At 32.8% G+C, this 20,841-nt stretch overlaps 1 protein-coding gene across 10 annotated transcripts in view; it reads left to right on the top strand.

Moving 5' to 3' along the window:
- CHD9 (chromodomain helicase DNA binding protein 9) overlaps window positions 1-20,841 on the top strand; it is a 156,470-nt gene that overhangs the window by 80,747 nt on the left and 54,882 nt on the right. For 8 of the 10 annotated variants that reach the window (XR_011468871.1, XM_070398146.1, XM_070398144.1 and 5 more), the window contains exons 3-8: window positions 1,823-2,154; window positions 13,514-13,625; window positions 17,242-17,388; window positions 18,488-18,556; window positions 18,640-18,695; window positions 19,328-19,445. Coding sequence is in view for 9 of the 10 variants with exons in the window: in XM_070398146.1 (XP_070254247.1) it covers window positions 1,823-2,154; window positions 13,514-13,625; window positions 17,242-17,388; window positions 18,488-18,556; window positions 18,640-18,695; window positions 19,328-19,445 (834 nt within the window). In the remaining variant the exon portion in view is untranslated. Of the gene's footprint in view, window positions 1-188; window positions 684-829; window positions 1,046-1,822; window positions 2,155-13,513; window positions 13,626-17,241; window positions 17,389-18,487; window positions 18,557-18,639; window positions 18,696-19,327; window positions 19,446-20,841 lie in introns of those variants that run through there. The other 2 variants (XM_070398147.1, XM_070398148.1) reach the window with 2 other exon arrangements.

The following is a 20,841-nucleotide window of genomic DNA, read 5'->3' as shown; positions in this document are numbered from 1 at the left end:
GAAATATTTTAGGGTATCATGAGGAAAAGTGTTTTTCTCCAGTAAAAATTGCATTGGGTTTTGTTTTTTAATGCCAATAGCTACATAAAGAAAGCTATTTCACCATCGTTTTAGTTTTCAGATGATTTTTAAAAGTCAGGTTTTTAATGTATATTTTTAAAAACTTGGCTGCAGGACATGGCAGATTGAGAGTTAATGTGTTACATGGAGGGAAGAACAGTCCATTGGGGGTTAAATTGCAGAGTCTAATGGAATAATAACTGGTAGCACCATCTGCTGGCCTACTTCCGCAGAAGGAGTCAGTATTTTTAACGACATCTCTAATATTCATGCTGATGCATTTTGATGCTTTGTGCATGCATTTCTTTCTGTGCTTTGTTGGAATCTGGCTATCTGCTTATAGCTATTGAGGGAACTCAGCTTTTCAGGAGGACTTTACAGCCTTTTTCATATCTAAATAGGATGAACAGTGGAGATAAACTTGCTAAGGCAGAAATGTGTTGATCAATCACAATGTGTATTTGTGGAGGGGTTGTGCATCTCTTGGTTGCAGCTTGCTAAATAGGCCATTTAGGAATCTTTCAATGCTTTTTTCTTGAGCACTGCCTGGGGTGGTGAAAAAGCAGAGGGCAAGCCTTTGTCTGACGCCAAAAATGTCTTCAGTGAAGAGGCCAAGAGGAAGGGTAAGTGAAAGCCTGAATGAGTGGGAGGAGGAGGGGTTCTTTGGGCTAAAAGGCTAATGGGATTGAATAACCTTCCTTATTACTGGCTGCTGCTGCGGGAGTCGTACTGCATCGCCATCTTGAGCTTGTTGCTGTTTTCTCGAGTCTTGGTTATTTGTTATAGCCTGTAGGCCTTAAGGTGGCATTTTAGTGAGTGATTCTAAGCCTTCCTTCCTCTCCCAGTGCTGCAGCACTGAGATGAAACCTTTGATGAGGCAGGTATAGAAAAGATATCCAGTGAAGCCCACTGGAATCAGCATGAAAATGTGTTTGGAAATTCCTGGTGGTTTTTTCCTTTGCTATAGTCAGAGGCATGTTTACGGGTAAGAACATAACAAAACTGTGATCTATATGTGGATGAATGTGTGTTTAAAGAGGATATTCTTTTAAAAATGCTGTTGATCTGCTTCCTGTGATATTGCTAAATATTAATAATTTTAACATAAAACTATAAAACTTGTTTTTTTCCCCCAGAATTGCTTGAGCAAAATAATTGTGATATAGAAAAGGGGGGGAGGGACACATTTTAACTCTTTCACGGAAAAACTAAAACTTTCTCTAATTTTAAGTATGGGAATGTTTACTAACTAGCTATGTTGCTGCCTAGATTGCACATTAAAATTATTTCAATGTTTCAGGTTCTAGTTCTATTTTCTTGTAAACCAGAGGCTTTATTTTTCTAACAATTATAATAGGAGTAGCCATTCTGTGTTAAAATTGCTAATTTAAATGTATTAATAATTTTCAGAGTTCTGGAATGAAGAAGAAAGAAAAGACTGTTTAAAAAATTCCAAATGTATAACATATTTACAGGATAAAATTTGAATCAACTAATCAAGAATACTATGAAAAATTCAGTGAATCTGTATTATCCTTTTTTAACCTTCATTTTTAAAAGAACTAGTTGAGCTTTTTATTTCATACCTACACTAATTTCTAGATTAGCAAAATGTTTTAATTTTCAATTTGTAACACTCACATATTTGCTCATGTTTGTTACTTCTTTAAGCCTAATTTAAAATATCCAGATATTTATGTTCATTGTTTTTTGTTTTTATGTACTCTGGTATGTTGTATAAATAATATTTTGGTTTCTCTAGCCTCCGTCTTCCAAGAAGAATGATGGTTCTGGGACATACACTAAGTTGCAGAATACCCAGGTGAGGATCATGTCCGAGAAGAAGCAGAGAAAAAAGGTGGAATCAGAAAGCAAGCAAGAAAAGGCCAATCGTATAATATCAGAGGCCATAGCCAAAGCAAAGGAGCGTGGGGAGCGCAATATCCCACGAGTCATGAGCCCTGAGAACTTTCCTAGTGCTTCAGTTGAAGGAAGAGAGGAGAAGAGAGGCAGAAGGATGAAAGCCAAGCCAAAGGACAAAGAGAGCAAAAAAGCAAGAACTTGTTCTAAGTTAAAAGAGAAGTCAAAAATTGGGTAAGTTGGTTAAGAATCAAATTTAATTCCTTTGATGTGCGTGTGATGAGTTTTCTCCCACTTTGGAGTTTTCAGTTGTTAGAGACTATGTGTACTGTTTCTTTTTTGACTGAATTAGGTAATATTCCAGGATCTACTAAATTTTATCATTCTGTGAACATAGCTTTCTTTTTTAAGTTAATATTAGTAAAAGGAATTTTAAAGGAAAATATTTGTATATCAAACATAAAAAGAAAAACAAACAAAACTAAATTCATATTGCTGTTCCAGTTTCAAATTTACTTTCTTTACAGAACATGCATTAAAATTCTTTATAAGATCTTTTAAGCTCTCAGTCATACTCCATTGGGCACCTTATACTTTGGAAACATGAAATACAAAATTTTCTCATAACCTTTGACTAAATGGAATGGCATGAAAACTAAGACTATTTTAATGAACAGTAAGCAGCCCTCTGGCTCTTACGGTCTTTCTTATTTAATTCATGTAATCAAGAGGCCAGGTGAGGATTAATGCTCCAAGAGAAATACAAGGACAAAGAATTGCTCTAGGAGGATATATTAATCCTAAGCATTTTTATTTGACAAATTATCTAATACATTTTAAAAAAAGAAAATTTAGTAAGTATTATTTGTTCTATATGTATGTTTGTTTTATATGCAAGGGTATAAACAACCTAAGGTCAATATAGTTTAGAATTGCTTTTGCAGAATATTTGGTCATTTTTGCAGGCTTTATATGAAAAGTATTTACTCTGTTCCTTTTTTCCCCACACAAGAAAGTACCAGTAAATAATTCTCTTATTATGGAAATCTTCATTTGCTTAAGAAGTTATTGATACATTATGTAGCTATTTAGAACTATCACAGTTTTTTAAAACAAATTAATTCTCAGCATTTTAAATGCAACCACCAACTGAATTATATTGTTAGGTCCTGATGCCTTTCAGTCCAAACCATTAAATAACATGTGCTCTCTTGCAATAATAGAGTAATAATTAATATTATTGATTTTGTATTTTATTTGCAGATAGCTTAAATAAAATTTTAAAGATAACTTTCTACTACTTGCATACTTAAAGGTTTTGGTATGAAAGTATCTTATTTTTCCAATATTATGTCTAGTCTTAATTTGCGGAACCTCATATTTTAATCCTTTAATGTATTGAAAGTTAACATAATTGAAGTCAGAGATCTGGACAGAGTTGTGTACTTTGGAAAGGATATTTAAAAACAACACATAAAATGAGGGCATTTTTAGAGAAACTTGAAAAGTTACAGTAAGTTTAAATGGGGGTGGGGGGGTGGAGGAAGGGTAGCTATCGGCAAAAGATACCAGAAGTGAACTGGGCTCAAGAAAAAACAATGTACGTTAGAGGAAATTAGAAATAATTAAATTATGATAGAGAAATGTGGATTTTTTGAAAGATGTGAAATGATATGGTAGGGAACAATAATTTATTGCAGTTGAGTGTCTGATTCATTCTGTGGTGTTTATATTTTTGTTTGAAATAGATTAACAATAAATTATTTTAATATTGCACAGTATTGATCAATTTAGTACTTGTTTTTATAGATAACATTCTTGAAAACATAAGCTGATAATTGTACTGGATAGATACTGAGTAGGTGCTAAAAAGTACTGTTGATAGTATAAGACTTTTTAAAAAAACAACATGATTATATTTAATACACAAGTTTAATAATAAAAACATGGTATTTCATTTGCAATGCATGAGAAATGGTTAACATCTTTAGTCGTAAACAAGCTCTTAAAAGCCAGTAACGGACACTATAATGCAAGGAAAATGAAAAAAATAAAATGAAATAATACAAGTGATCATGAGAGTATAGAACTTGATAGAGGAATTTCTAAATTGTAGACAGGTAAGTAAAATTGAAGCTTGCGTATATATTGTTATTAAGCTGTTAGAGTAAAACTTTATCAAAGCCAATGATTATTTTCATTTTAGAGGAAAATGTATAGTTGGAAATGAAATTCATATACCATCTAGAGTTGCTATAATAGTCAATTGAAGTATATCATTTCTGTGCTTTCCAATAAACCATTATATTTTATAATTTTGAACTTGCTAAGTTTTAAATTTTTGTGTGAAGAGTCATTTATATAGCTTGGTTGCATATTTTAATTCATAGCATTTTATGCTATATTAAAACATTTTCATTTTCTTATAAAATGTTGTTTTCCCATCAGTTTTGAATGAATTGAGCTGTTGCTAATATAAAATGATTGATATCAGATAAAATTGAAGGAAATACATTTTAGAATAACCATCAATAATGTGAAATATAAATTTTAAAAGTAAATTTGTAAACAGTAAGTATGGTTGATGCATAGTCAGTGTTGGTGTTTATATAACCCATATGTTTGATTTTATGTACTCTAGGAAGACTCAACTGAAGAAAACCAATACTGCCTGTGCTTACTAGTGTGCTTGAACCTTTTTATTATTTCTGTCACTTACAGATTAATGTTTTAACCATACAAGGAGTAGAGTGTCCTTTTCAGAGCACTTTGATTTAGTCTCATTTAATCTTGACAGCAGTTCTGTGAGTTAGATTGGGCATGCAGTATGATAATGTGCTCAAATTCTTTGGCTTTGGAACCAGTTGCATTTGTTCAAATTCCAGTTTTGTCACTTACAAGCAGCATGACTTAACAAGTACTTAATCTCTTCAACCTTTAGTTTTCTTACACATAAAATGGGGATATTGATAGTACTTTCCTTGTTGTATTATTTTGAGGATAAAATGATTTAATAACATTTAAAGCAAACAGAACAGTACCTGGGATTTATGTAATAAATGTTAGCTGTTGTTATTTCCTGAAAGCATACATAGCAGATAGCTGTTGAAGGAAAACAGGGCCAGGAGCCACACCCTTCATTCCAACCTAAACTCTCACTCACCTGCCTAGGTTTTCTTTCCATTAAAGCTCTGTTCCTAAATAAGACCAGTTAAAAAAAACTCAGACAAAAACAAAAACAGTTGCTAGGAGAATAGGTTAACTTTTTAATGGCTTTTTTCATATGAGCACGTCTCTGTCAGGTTAGCTAGAATAGCATTTAGGACAGGTAAATGTAAAAAAAAAATTTTTTTTAATGATTTCAGAGAGGAAGGGAAAGGGAGAGAGAGATAGAAACATCAATGATGAGAGAGAATCATTGAATGGCTGCCTCCTGCACACCCCCCACACTGGGGATCGAGCCTAGGACAGGTAAATTTTGTTTGAAATACGCTTGAGTTTGAAAGAGTTGCCCATGGTTATGTGGAAGGGTGTAGGCTGAAATAGAAGTGGCAGGTAGGACCTGAAAGAGGTAGGACCAGAAACAACCCTTTTCTATTTTAATGTCTTCATATCTTGGCACTCAGGTTCTAACAAGCTGCCTTTCAAGTAGATTAACAGCAAAATAGCAGGAACTTCTTAAGTAATAGTAGGTACATAATAGATGGGGATGGAATGAATTTTATGGGATGAATGCATGAGTGAAGGAATAAAAGTTTAAATATTAAAAGATAACAAATGGTTGAGTTTGATTTGTTAAATCAAAAACAAATGGCAGGCTAATCCTTCTTGAAACCACAGGGATATAACTATGGTTTAGGAATAGTAGAAACTTAAATTCTAAAATAAAATTCATTCTAAGACTTCCAGTATAATTTTCCTAAGGCTCTATTCAGTTTTAAATTAGATATTATAATATCACATGATGAAACATTTATAACTATGACATTTAAATTGTTTCCATGTTGTCAGTTAGAATTTACTTATTTGTGTTATAGATTATCAGACTGACATATAGAATGCCTTTGATACTTAATGTTCTTGTGGCCCTATATATTTAATCTGTAATAGTCCTTCATGACTAAACTTTTTTTGAATTTGATAATTATTGTTTTAGGCATGCTAGTTATCAGATGCTAGAAGTAGCTTTTCTCTTTAGTTTAAGCAGAAACATCTAAATTAGGAAATGTTTATCAAGCTCAAGTATAAGGAAAATAACATTTATTAATTAGCTACCATCATATGTATACACATATGTATGTGTGTGTTTATTAAAAAAACTAACGTGTGTTCACATGCATACTAGTATCTCTAGAGGGGCATTTACGTCTAAATAAAATATAAGGGGAAAATAATAGAAATAAAATCTGAGGGGAAAATCAGATGAATTCAGAAATTGGGAATGATCACTTTGTAGTTTATGTTAATAAAGTGATTAATGAGATCCTGATTGCAAGTAGTCAAGGTGATAGGAATTTAGTATTTGTTTAGATAAGCTATAAATGTAGAACTTATTTCATTGTTTCTTGGCATATGATAAAACAATTTGAAAATGTATGTATAAATTTATTATGTATTTTTAATAAATCATATGCCATTAGTAGTCTCTATACATTCTATAATTTTTAAATTCCCAGCAGATAAAATGTTTCATTGATTTCATTATCCCTAATACCTAAACTTAAAACTCAGCGAAAATCTGAAACATTCATCTATAGAAAGTATTGCTATATACATTACTATTATGAACTTAATTAAGGTTTACAGTTCCATTTTTAAGAAGTATACTTTTATATAAATTGTATTAGTAAGGTTTATCATTAGCAAACTGTGTGCTTTATTTCATTACATCTAAGATGTCATTTATTATAAGACACAATAATTTTGTGCTAATAATAAAGATAAAAATATTGCCAACTAAAACTGGCATATTGTTGATGATTAGGTGAATCTTGATTTCATAGATGTTAATATGTGGGAAAATGTGTATCTTAGAAGCACTGATGTAAAGTATTTGATTTTAATGTCCCTATTTGTCAATAATTTTAAACATAAACACCATTTTATTTTTTTAAGAAGAAATGTTTATTAGGAGTAAAAATTGAACTGTGCTAATATTGAATGTCAACTGTAATTGAACAGTAAAATGTTAAAAAGGATTAAACTGTGCTGATAATATATTGACTATGATTAATCCTTAGCAACTTTGTATGAAATAACTAAGTAATTTCAACTTCTTGAGAAAAATTATGTCCAGCCTTAAATAGGAAGTAATTTATAGTCCAAGTTATCCAAAACTTAAAATACAATATTAACCTCACAAATTTAAGGTTAACTAAAATACAAACCCCCTTTAAACCTTGTTTTGTCCAGATGAGTTTAAGCTGGAGTCTTAAACTCACCAAATTAAGTGTTAATTTAAAAAAAAAGTTTATGTTTAATAACTTTAAAAATAGTCCCAGTGTTTTTCACTTGGCTTGCAAAGAAAAATTAAAATGTGCATATATTTTTGCTTGTTTCCTTCACTTATATTTAATTGGATGCATTAATTACAACAAATTGACTAATTGGATAAGATTCAGTGTTTGTCCAATTTTTGCAAAGAATCAACAGGGTGCAATTACAGATTGATACTGAATAGACTACAGCTTGTTATGCAGACTCTACTAATATGTGGGCAGGATATAGATGAGTGCATAAGTTACATCTGAAAATCAAATATAGATGTCAAGTATAAAGAGGTTTTCTAGTGCTTTAGACTTCTCACATAAGTTAACATTTCAAATGTAAACTTAGTTTGCAATTGCTCTTTGCTTCCTGAACCAAGCTATGTTTTGATACATAATTATTATATGGTGCTGAAGTTTGCTAACAGATCCCTTTAATGTTTTAACAAAACAAAACTTGCACAAAGCCTTTATTATTAATATAGTCTGTATTACTTTTTCGCTTTACTTTGGTGATATTTCTGGAAATAGCAAACTATCAGTTTATCTGAAGAATGTATCTGAAATTTTAGTTTCGTTTATAATGATGTTTTATTAGAATTAAAATAGTAAACTCTGTGATTCATGATCGAAGAATCGATTGTTCTTTGGTAATTGGGTATTTTACTTCTCTGTTTTGTTTTGTTTTGTTTTACTTTTGGATCATCTGATTTCCTTCAGATAACATTTATCGCTATCATTTGTCATTGTACAGCCAGTGGAGATTTCTGGTTCAAAAGTCAGATAAACTTTAACTGTAATAATTTACTAAAAGATAACATAGTTTCATATTTTTCTTTATTCATTAAAACTGTGTTTACTGATATCAATATCTATCAACTGATTGAGCTGTAGTGTCGTTTTAAAATCAGTAAGATTTTAAATCCAATATACAGATCATGTGTCATAGAAATGTATACTTGAAACCTATATAATCTTATTAACCAGTGTCACCCAATAAATTTCATTAAAATAAATAAAATCCACTTAAATATAAAATCAGTAGGATATGTTGGAAATAGTAGACTAGGAATAATAAAGAGACCCTACTGTCTTTTATTGAATTTGTAACTGTCAGTTTAGTTCATCTTTTGGAGCTGAAGTTTTGCTACTAGTTTAGTGTTGCCAATACCTGCCTTGCCTAGTTCAGACTTTCTCAGGATTAATTGAGATGATGTAGGTAACAGCACATTGATATTTTTAAATGTTCTATAAATAGTTTTATTATCCTGAACGTTTGTTTCTAGAGTATTCTGCACTAACTGTCCTGGGCAAATGGTTCCCAAATCTGGTGGAGCATCAGAGAATCCATTAAAGATTTTTTAGAATTATGCTTGGGTCCCACCTACTAGATCAGTATCCTGAGGCTGAGACCTACAACTCTAGTTCTTTTCTTATTATTGTTAATCCTCACCTGAGGACATTTTCCATTGATTTTTATAGAGAGTGGGAGGGAGTGGGAAAGACAGAGAGAAAAATCAATGTGAGAGAGACATCAATTGGTTGCCTCCCGCATTTACCCGCCTGGGGCCAGGGATGGAGTCTGCAACCAAGATACCTGCCTTTGACCCAGAATCCACCCTTCGACCCTTGAGTCTGCTGGCCAGTGCTCTATCCACTGAACCAAACTGGCTAGGGCAACTTTACTTTTTACTTTTAACTAATTTCAGACTTGCAAAGACAGATCCGAGCTCCCCTAGGCTCTTTACAGCTAGCTTCCTCAAATGCTGACATTATATGTAACCAAGGCACAATGATCAAAACCTGGCGATAAACACTTATGCAATCCTATTAATTTATTTATAGACCTCATGCAAATTTTGTCAGTTCTGGTTTTTTTTTTTGGTCACCATCCAATTCAGAATCCTACATTTTATTTTGTTGTCATGTCTCCTTACACTACTCAAATTTGGGATAATTCTTCCATCTTTTTTGACATTTTCTATTTTTGAAGCATACTGGCCAATTATTTTGTATGATGTCTCACAATTTAAGCCTTTCTGGTGTTTTCTCACTAGGAATCTGTATTTTTAATAGACACCCTTCTAATAAAGCCTGCCTCACACATTTAGGAATTATTGATCAATAACAACCTAATTTTTGTTCTCCTTTGAGGTATCATCTATATGCCATTTTAGAACTCACAATAAATCGATACTACTTCATTGTTTTAAAAAATCAATGTTCTATGTAAGTAATCCTTGTTTTGAAATCTTAAGATGTCTGTATTTGACTCAATTATGTCAGTCAATAATGACTTCAAATTTTAGAATCAACTTTTTCTACCATAGAAATGTACAATTTTGAACAGAAAGGGCATATGTAAAAATTTTAGACTTTGACACATTTAGTAGGAAACTACTATAATCTGACTGATCTCTTATAAAGTTAGGATTTGAAAAAGATTTTTTCATGGGTTAAGAATGGCTAATTTGTTTATAAAATAATATACTATTTCAAACCTATATAATAATATTGAAGAAAATGCAGTATATAGAAAACAAAATTATCTTGTTTTGTTTAAAGTACATTTTTAAGATAATTCATATAGTGAAGGTTTATCTAAGATATGGGAAACAATTGCATCTAACCCACCACTTTCTACCAAATGAATGGGTATTCAAGATTGCTTTGGCAGCACTTATTGGTAATTTTCATTTAATTATTCCATACCACTAGAAACAGTGTAACCTCTTCATAGTCATTTATAAATACAAAAAATGCTAATATCTCTGCTTCTGATTTCATTAAGGTTTTTATTCACTGGGATGTGAGTTTTAACGAAGCCACATAGATACTGTATCAGAATATGTATTTTACATAATTTCTTTAGCTTAACCAACACAGAAAATACTGTAAAGCAGCGGTTCTCAACCTGTGGGTCACGACCCCTTTGGGGGTCGAACGACCCTTTCACAGGGGTCGCCTAAATACATCCTGCGTATCAGATACGATTCATAACAGTAGCAAAATTACAGTTATGAAGTAGCAACGAAAATAATTTTATGGTTGGGGGTCACCACAACATGAGGAACTGTATTAAAGGGTCGCGGCATTAGGAAGGTTGAGAACCACTGCCTTAGACATTAGGAGTCTTAGGCTTTGGAGTGAGGTATTTCTATCTCTATTCTTACTATCAGTGTGACTTTGAAAAAATTATTTGACTTTTCTAAGCCTCAATTTTCTCTTCTTATAAAATAACTAGAGGCCCAGTGCATGGATTTGTGCACTGGTGGGGTCCCTCAGCCTGGCCTGCCCCCTCTCACAACCCGGGACCCCTTGGGGGATGTCGGACTGCTGGTTTCGGCCCAATCCCCACAGGCCAGTCTGAGGGACCCCACCGGTGCATGAATCCATGCACGGGGCCTCTAGTATGTATATAAGATCTTTGGTTAATCTCTTCCTGACCTCCCTCTTCCCTCTTTTCCTATGAGATTCATCAGTCTGTTCCATGTTTCCATGTCTGTGCATTGAGCGTCTGCCCCCTGGTGGTCAGTGCGCATCATAGCTAACAGCCAAACAGTCACTTAGGCTTTTATATATATAGCTAGTATTTACCTTTACCTCTCAGAGTTGTAGGAACATCAAGTGAGATAATGTCTATAAAGTTTAGATTATAGTGGTGTGAGACATGAAACTGAAACAGTCGGTATAGGCAACTTTTTTGAGAACTGGATAAGAAGAAGGAAGAACAAGATCATGTGCTATCTAATAATAGATATAACTGCAAGGGAGATTTTTTATTTTAAAAAAATAGGAAAAGGGACCTGAAGAGGGAGGAAAAGCCCAATGAAAGTGTGAGAGGGAATGCAGTATAACTGTGGTTGGTTCCTTAATGGTTTTTTTTTATATATATAATATCTTTTTGTACTTTTATTTTCTGGTTCCAACATGAATTGTGTTTTTGCTCTTATTTACCAGAAGAGTGCAGGTGAGCTACCAACTAAGAATTAATCATTATCCTGTTGAAGGTAATCATTATACCAATACAACAATAACCTGCAAATATATCATTCTAGAATCTTTTCTCGCTTCACATCTAGTCAGTAATCAAATCCTACCAGTTCTGCTTCCAAAATTTAAAATTGTGTCTTTTTCACCACATCACCATGACCCTATCTTGCACTCTTCATCACTCACTTGAATTGTCATTTGCCTTATCACTGGTTTCCATGCCTTGCATTTCACTTCCTTCTGGTTGCATTGCTCTCTTATTTAAAATTCTTTCCTTCCCCCAATTTTATTGAAATATAATTGGCATATAACTTTGTATTAGTTTAAGATGTACAACATGACTTGATATATGTGTATATTCTGAAATTATTACTATAATAAGTTTAGGTAACATACCACAGCCATGAATTTTTGTGTGACTTGTGATGAAAACTTTTAAGCCTTACTGTCTTAGCAAGTTTCAAATACACAGTACAGTATTGTTGACTATAGTTTCATCCCCAGAACTTACCCATTTAAATTCTCATATTTTTCACTTTCTCTTTTTTTGCATTAATTTGTAGCTATCTTAGTGCCATTTGTTGTTAGTGGTGAACATGACATTATTTTTATTATTATGTTTTTATTGATTTTAGAGGGAGAGGGAGAGAGAGATAGAAATGCCAATGAGAGAGAAACACCCATGGGCTGCCTCCTGCACCTCCCTACCCCCCTATACTGGGGATCAAGCCCGAAACCCTGGCATGTGCCCTAACCAGAATTGAGCTAGTGACCTCGGTGCACAGAATGATATTCAACCAAATGAGCCACACCAGCCAGGCAGTGACACATTGTTTTTAAATTTCTGCCCTATAAAAGCTGGCCTCCAAGTAAAATGTTGGCTCCTTGCATGTCGTACAAGGCCTCCTGTGACCTTTGTAAATGACCATCTCTCTGGTTCTTCCCCTTGTAGTACTCTGTGTATTCCAGACATGATCTTATCACTGCATATTCTCATTCTTCTATGGTATCCCCCTACCTAGACTGTACCCTGCCGCCTTTTTTACTACCTGTTGAGCTCCCTTTCATCATTCAAATCTCAGACTTCATCTTTTCTCTAAAGTATCCTTTACTCTTCAATAAACATAAGTAGTTCTTCCTTTCTATTCACAGGGTATCCAGTGCCAAGTTCTATATTAGCATTTTAACTGTGATCATATTCCAACAATATTTTAAGGTTAGGAACTGTGTCCACTTTCTCTTCAAATCCTAGAACCTAGGAAAATGCCTGGACTGTAATAATTTCATGTAGTGATCATTAGTTGAGAAATTACTATGTGTCAAGAGGTAACATGCATTACCCACTTAATTCTCAACAATAGAGGTAGCTGTTATAATATCCCTATTTTCTAGGCAAGGAAACGAAGGCCAAACAAGATCAAATAATTTGCCCAGTCTAATAGGTAAACGGTGGAATCACATTTAAAGTCTTTGGTCGTATGATTTCAAACTTCATGCTTTTAACCTCCAAGTTGTCCCACATTAGTAAATAATCTTTGAAAAATTCTGGGTTTTTTATGTTTTATCTAAAATAGAATTTTCCTGATTAGCAGTTAGCCTGGTTTGTAAGTAACATGGTACTTTGGGATCATGTCCTTCCATCTGTTGAACCAGATTAAGAAATTAGGAAGGAAATGTGGGAGGTCTGTACTTCTACCTTTGATCAGGGTCAGGAAATGAAAAAATCATTTTCATTTTAGACATTTGTATTTCATGTGCATGTGTAAACATCAATATACATACACATATATACAAGAGAACAAAATAAATAAATTATTTTAAGTACTAAATACAGTTATATGAACTGACATTTTGCTGTGAAAAATAATCTTGAGCCTAAGTAACAAGTGATACAACTTGCTTTGAAGCACATTAACTAAATATTAATCTGTGTTTGCTCCAGTAGAATTTAGTTTTTGTGTTGAAAATGTTGTGGGTTTCGTGATAATTAGTATCTTTGGTTGAACATTCAAGTGATATAAAATGGCATAAAGCTTATCATGGCAATCTTAACTTGACCCAAAATGAAAAAATATAAAAAGATCTTACTGTGTACTCTTTTCCTGTTGAAACAGCAAACTCATTATTACATTGGGTAAGAAACAAAAAAGAAAGAATGAGTCTTCAGATGAAATATCTGATGCAGAGCAGATGCCACAGCGTGCATGCAAAGAGGAAGACTCTCAAGTGAGTATTAAATTGTTTTCTGAGACATGAAGCACTGGTAGAATTATGTAGATAGCATAATATTACTTTGCAGATATTTATACTGTAGCTTAGTAGTAAAAATACATTTTATTGTATAGCAGAACTTATCTGACAGCATGACTGCAGTATGCTCCTAGCAGTATTACCGTAGAATGTTAGGCCCGGGGGCGGGAAACTTACATGTCCTCTCAAACCCCTCATTTATCAGATAATGAAATTGAAGCCCAGAGAGGTTAAGTAATAACCCAAAGTCCCCGCTGGTTTTGAGCCTGGAGAAGTATCTAGTGATATTCTGTACTTCCAGAGTCCTTTTGAATGAACTTAATGATGGAGATATTAATATTTAAAATCACCTACAAATGATAAAGCAAATGGATGGAATCATTCCTAGATATAATTTCTTTGCTCTGCTTCTGTCAAAGAAAAAGATAAACATTTATATTAAAAAATCCCCTGATGTAGACAAACATACTGTGCTTTTTGCCCTTTTTTGGGGGAATAGGTGGATATTTAAAATAACCTTGTGAAGTTAACAAGTATATAGTGAAGGTCATAATAATTCAGGCCACCTCTGCTCTCTAATAATTAAAGTATAACTATAGGCCGTAGGGGTGGTGGCAGTTGTTGAATTATGGGGCCAGAAAGCCCCTGAATGGCCTTTCTTCTTCCTTATGCAGCTTCTTATCCAATGGGAGAGTAGTGGCTCAAGGCTCCTGGGCTGCTGCAAGAGTTGAGGTAAGGGCAGTGACTGAAGCTCCTAATATTACATGGCCTGGCTTTTTCTTCATATGTTATCTTTAACTTAGGTAAACTTATAATTAACTTAGTCAACATGAGAAAATTTACTTTAATTTTTACTAGAATAATGCTGGCCATTTTTCCATTATGTAATTACCAAGATTGAAATGGTAGAATAGGTTTACACACACATTTCTTCCATACCTTTCACTATAGTGTTAGTTTGCTTTGATACGTGTTACTTTAACACACACATAAAAAAATTAAGTGGGAAAGGAAGGAAATATTTTCTAATAAACACTTACAAATCTATATTATTGATATATGTAAAGGTATCATTATATAAATGATGGAGAGGTCCATGTAGCTTTCAACCACAGTGGATTTGAAGGCTTGAAAAATAATTTAAGTTTACAGTTTGGGGTCAAGTGGAAATCTAAAAATATAAATATGATATTTAATTTAGTATCTTTAATCTCAATAGAGAGTACTTCAGTAGTCTGACTATATTTAGATTTAACTTTTTTAAAAGCCCTGAGTAGATTTTATTAGGATTATGATAGGAAACAAGTAATATGTTGTCATAATGAACTATTTATTAGTCATTTAAAAGCATAATGTCCCTGACCTCTTTTGTAAATACTAGACTGATCTGTTGTAGCCCTTAAGACATAAGAAGAAAAAAGCTTGGAAAAAAATCTAAAAAAAGAATTTGTCACTATTTCAAATTATGGTTTGAAAACCATTATGGAGGAAGAAAGCCAGAAAAATCACATTAGCAAAAAATATAGACATCAAATTAGTATTTATATTTTAAAAGTAGTACAGATATTGTATGACAGAGAAAGATAATTGATGAGAGTGAGACATTATTTGGATTTGCCTAATGTGTAACTCTATAACCTAGTATAATTTATGATAAAATCAGCTATAATCTTATAACTCACACAAAATCTTTTAGACTAACAAAGTCTTCATGGGATTAGAGAGCACTTGACAATAAGTGACCCTCATTCTGTCTTGGGAAGAATTACCTGGATGTGCACTTTCGTTAGTTCAAAGGATTCTTTCATGTCACTCATTTACTGTTTACTAAAGACTAAAAGTGAGGCATTTCAAAGTACTAATAGATGCATAAGTGACTAGAAAGGAAACTAATGCTGAAAATACCTAACAGAACCTTCTAAAAGTATACTGAATTATTCTCAAACTTTGTTATTTAGAAGATTTGTGCCTAGTGAGACATAACATTGATGGTACATGTTATTGTTAGAATAATAGATGTCGCTGTTGGTTATTAATTTAAACTATTCTTGAACATTAAGAACTGTGTGATGCCCATAATAGAAATCGAAACATTCCTTTAGCCTGCTATTAAATTAGAGATCCTTAGGATTTCCCCCCACCAGGGGATAATATTTCATATCTTTCACAACAGCATGTGGGAAAATTGGGTTTGTAGAAGTTCTTTTATAATTTTTATGTGCCACCTTCCTGTCTCTAATATTAACAAAAGAGGCACCCTGAGTTTTGAAATGTAAATGTCCTCTTGGCCAGGAGATGGTGGCCTGGAATTGTCTACTGCATTTGGCTGAGCTAAATCAACATGTCGGTTGCTCTTTCTCTAAATATAGCACTAGTCTCAGGAGAAAGAGGCAGAGGCATGTTCAAGGCCACTGCAGCCTTCTGGATGTAGATAAGTTTGTCCCTGCACTGCTCATGATCCAGCCATTTTTGTCATGGCTCTGGGAATATGAAAGACCTACCAAATTGAAGACATTGTCAGAAGTCAAAAGGAAAACACATGAATTATTTGCTGGTTAGATTTTAGGAGGAGTATCATGGGAGTTACTCAATATGCAAAAGAAAATGGAATAGAAAAAGGAAGAATGGATAGATTTACCAAATATTGAGCCCTAGAACAGTTAGCTGAGATACCTCCACCCACGAGATTTTAGGGAGGTGAAAAAAAAAATCTAAGTCCTTTGGGATTTTCTTGTCATTGTGAGTTTGTTTTTATAGTGGGAACACCAAATATTAGATATTTAGGGCGGTAAGTAAAGCCATGTGTATTTAATATCTAATTTAAAATTACTTAGGTTACTTAAAAATTATGTTACTACATGTAATACTTTTTTGTAGGTTTATTTCAGTTTTTTATGATAGTGATGTTCTTTATTTTTAAGGAAAGGTAGTAAAATTAGTAAAACACTGGTTCCTCCTTCATTTATACATTTAATTATTTCATTGATTTACTACTTTATTTTGCATATTTCTTATCAAATATTTTATATTATTTTGTTTTATTCTGTTTTAAGTGCAACTTCATTAGTTTCATGGCAAATATTATTTAATTTCTTCTTTTAGTTTTATGTCCCTGATTAGTTATTTAATATTCATCTGATGCAATTTTTAGGTTTTGGGCAAGTCTACGAAGGTATTAGTAGTTTAAAATATGTGTTGCCCGAGGTGCGAAATAGTTAAATAAATCAGATACCTTTTACTCTTCTTAATAGTTTCTAAAGAAAAGTAATAACGTAATTACTAATTACTAATAAAATATATTTTGCCCAAGCTGTGACAGCTAACTAAAACAAAATCTTTTCATTCTTAACAATCTCTAAAGAAAAGAAATAAAGGTCTTACTAATCTTTGTTATTTGAAACTTTAGGAAATAAATCTGAAGATTGTAAGCCTGTGGCAAAGGGCAAATGATAAAAAAGGAGAAATGAGGGAAAATTAATGTAGCATACAATTTTGAAAATTCAATGTACAAAACTGCCACACTGAAGTAATTATTTTTAAATCTTTTTTAAAAAATAAGTCATATAAATATGACCCTTATGGTTCATTACAGAAAAGAAGATCAAATCGACAAATTAAAAGGAAAAAGTACGCAGAAGATGGAGAGGGGAAACAATCTGAGGAAGAGGTTAAAGGTTCTATGAAAATAAAAAAGAATTCAGCTCCTTTACCTGGGGAACAGCCTTTACAGTTATTTGTGGTAAGATACATTTAGGGTTATGATTACAAGACACTTTAAACCAACATAAATTCTTTAAAATATGCATTATGTTTTCTCCTAAAAGCTGCTCCAACTTCTCCTCCTGGATTCTTTATTGTAGTTAATAGAACCTTTAATCGTTCAAATTTGTGACTCATGCACCTCCCAAATATATAATCTTTTTTAAATTTTATTTTTATTTTTATTGAATTCAGAGAGGACAGGAGAGGGAGAGATAGAAACATCAGTACAGAGAGAGAATCATTGATTGGCTGCGTCTTGCACGCCCCCTATTGGGGATCGAGCCCACAACGCTGGCATGTGCCTTCAACTGGAATGGAACCTGGGACTCTTCAGTCTGCAAGCTGACGCTCTATCCACTGAGCCAAAGCAGCTAGGACCCAAATATATATTCTTGAAACTTCTCTAAACTCTGTCTTTTCTGAAGACTATTTCTAAGTTAGAAGCCTGGTTATAGTACATTTCTACTGAAAATTCTAGCAGTTCCCCAGTCTTAAAAAATAACTGCTTTCTCAACACAGCATGTGAAATGCTTTGTATGGCTGTTTTGGCCTTACCTTTTGCCACTTCTTTAAAAGCAGTCTATCCACTGGATTTATGAACATAGTGCCCAAAGACTCTGTTTGACATCTCTGTCATTGCATATGAATTTTCCTTTCGGTTTAATTTTTTAATCTCTGCCCTGGATTGTGAGCAACCACGATCTGCTAGCTCACTGATCTGGCACCGTGGGCAAGTACTCACCTTCTCTCTGCCCGAGTTTCCCAACCTGTAAAGCAAAGATGATAATAGTGTCTACCTCACAGTGTAATTGCAAGAATTAAATTAATATATGCAGAGTGCTTAAAATAATGCCTATTACAGAAAAAAAGCATAATATGTTCACTTTGATATTATAGATGAGGTTGAGGACAGTAACAACAACGATTTACTTTTCTGTTTTTTCAGTTCTAACACTTGATGCCTGGCACAGGTGTTGCATATATATTTGTTGAACTTTCATGTTTTCATAAACATACAAGGTAAAACCTAAAGGAATTTGCAGAATGTGCAATTATATTTTTCATCCTTCCTACAGGAGAATCCAAGTGAAGAAGATGCAGCAATTGTGGACAAAATATTATCTTCGAGAATTGTGAAAAAGGAAGTAAGTGATGGCACATTACATTTTATACTTTATATTCAATGGTCTGGTAATAAAAGTCATAATTACTGATTTTATTTTCTTAGATATCACCTGGAGTGATGATTGATACAGAAGAATTTTTTGTAAAATACAAGAATTAGTAAGTATTTCAGTTAGAAAAATAATGGAAAGATGTTGATTAATATATTTAACTATATTAAGTTCAATTTATTTTATCTGCATGTTAAATGTTTTATTTATTATTTCATGAAGTTGAACATCATTAAAAATGAGAAGGCAACCTTTCATGTTAAGATTGAATTTTTTTCCGAATATCAAAACACAGGAATCTATAAAATACACTTTTACAAATTATAGAACATTATTTATTATATTTGTATTTTGGAACTTTTCAAAATTTTATTCAGCTTTGTTCTATACTTTGGTGAAAGAAAATGATTTAAATAAGGTTACATTAACTTCAAAACAAATTAGCTTTCTGATCATGGCAAAACTATTACAATGAAGAAATAAACAATAAATCATATCTTGTTACCCTATGATGTAGTGTACCATTCTGTTATTAGCAAATTGCAAACCTTAGACTACAATCTTTTTAGGATATTGTGATCTCATGGCTCTTGACATTAAATGAAATGATGGATGAACTACCTATTTGTAAAGTGGAAGATAATATTTTGCATTGAATACTATGATTAAAAATAAGTTTAAAACAAAACAAAGCAAGGTTTTCTATATTGTTCTAATATGTTACTTTTATAAATATTGTAGCTCCTATCTTCACTGTGAATGGGCCACAGAACAGCAGCTTTTGAAAGATAAAAGGATCCAGCAGAAAATCAAACGATTCAAATTGAGACAAGCACAAAGAGCACATTTTTTTGCAGACGTAAGAAAAAATAAATAAATGAGACTATTATGTGTTGAACTCTGAACATGTAGTATTTTTTATCAAAATTTTAAGTATTATTCATATTATTTCTTAGGTCTTAAACTTTGATGTTGATACAGATGCTATCCATATGTACTATTTTTCTTTTCCCAAATTTAGCTTGGAAACTATTTGAAGCAGGAACACTGATAATTCAGAATATAGATACATCCTGTATTGTTAAATTAGCATATATTTCAATACTTAGAGTTGAAAGTGAGTGTGTTAACATCTCAGAATTTAACAAGTTAGTCAAGTAATGGAACTGGTGTTATAGCAAATAAGTGGAAAATAAGATTTTTCCTGAAATATATTTCATATATTTTATACCAGCTTTCTATGTGTGAACAGATAATTGGAAAAATTCACTTACCTTTCTAGGCTTTACTAAATAGTCTGATGTCCTTTCCTGCTCTAAATTATTTTTCTTTTAATAGACTTTTTTTCAGAACAGTTCTAAATTCATCTAATTTTTTTAGGCCCTCCAAGTAGCTCAGATGTTCATACCAATATGCCAAGGCTGGCTCTCCAGTCAGGACACATACAAGAAGCATTCAATGAATGCATAAATAAGTGGAACAACAAATCCATGTTTCTCTCTCTCTCTCTCTTTCTCTCTCAGATCAAGAAATAAATTTAAAACTTTTTAATTTGAAACTTTTTTAGACTTTATTTTGAGCAATGAAAATGAAATTGCAAAAATTATACAATGAATTCCCACATATATTTAAAAAATATTTTTTATTGATTTCAGAGAAGAAGGGTGGGGGGAGAGAGATATGAATGATGAGGTTCACTGATTGGCTGCCTCCTACACGCTCTCCACAGGGGTGGTCTTTAACTGTTGGAGCTGAGGAAAGTGGCAAAAAGAGGTACAGAGGCTGCTTTAAGGGAATTTTTAAGGAAGTTTTCTGGAGTAACTTCCTAGTCTGGAATACCTTATTAGTGCTATTTGGTTAGTTTTATGATATAGATCAGTGATTCCCAAAGTGGGCGCTACCGCCCCCCGGTGGGCGCTGCAGCGATCCAGGGGGGCGGTGATGGCCACAGGTGCATTTGGGGGCGATGAGTAACTGCTATTAAAATTTTTAAAAAAATTAATTTCCAGGGGCTGAGTAATATTTTTTCTGGAAAGGGGGCGGTAGGCCAAATAGGTTTGGGAACTACTGATATAGATTATGATGATTCATAATATAGACAAATTTTCTAGATATCTGTTGGAAATTAAAATGGAAGTATTCCAGTAATTGGAAATTTAATTGAAATCAAACTTATGTGTTTGTTCTAAAATGGATAACTAGTATATTTGTGTTTATTTCACTTTTATCTTTCCACTTCTTTGTCAAATATTGTA

Source organism: Myotis yumanensis, unplaced genomic scaffold (assembly GCF_028538775.1).
Source record: "Myotis yumanensis isolate MYYU_CA2020_CCGP unplaced genomic scaffold, mMyoYum1.0.hap1 SCAF_18, whole genome shotgun sequence".
NCBI classification, from domain to species: Eukaryota; Metazoa; Chordata; class Mammalia; order Chiroptera; family Vespertilionidae; genus Myotis; species Myotis yumanensis.
This window is presented reverse-complemented; position numbering and strand designations above follow the sequence as displayed.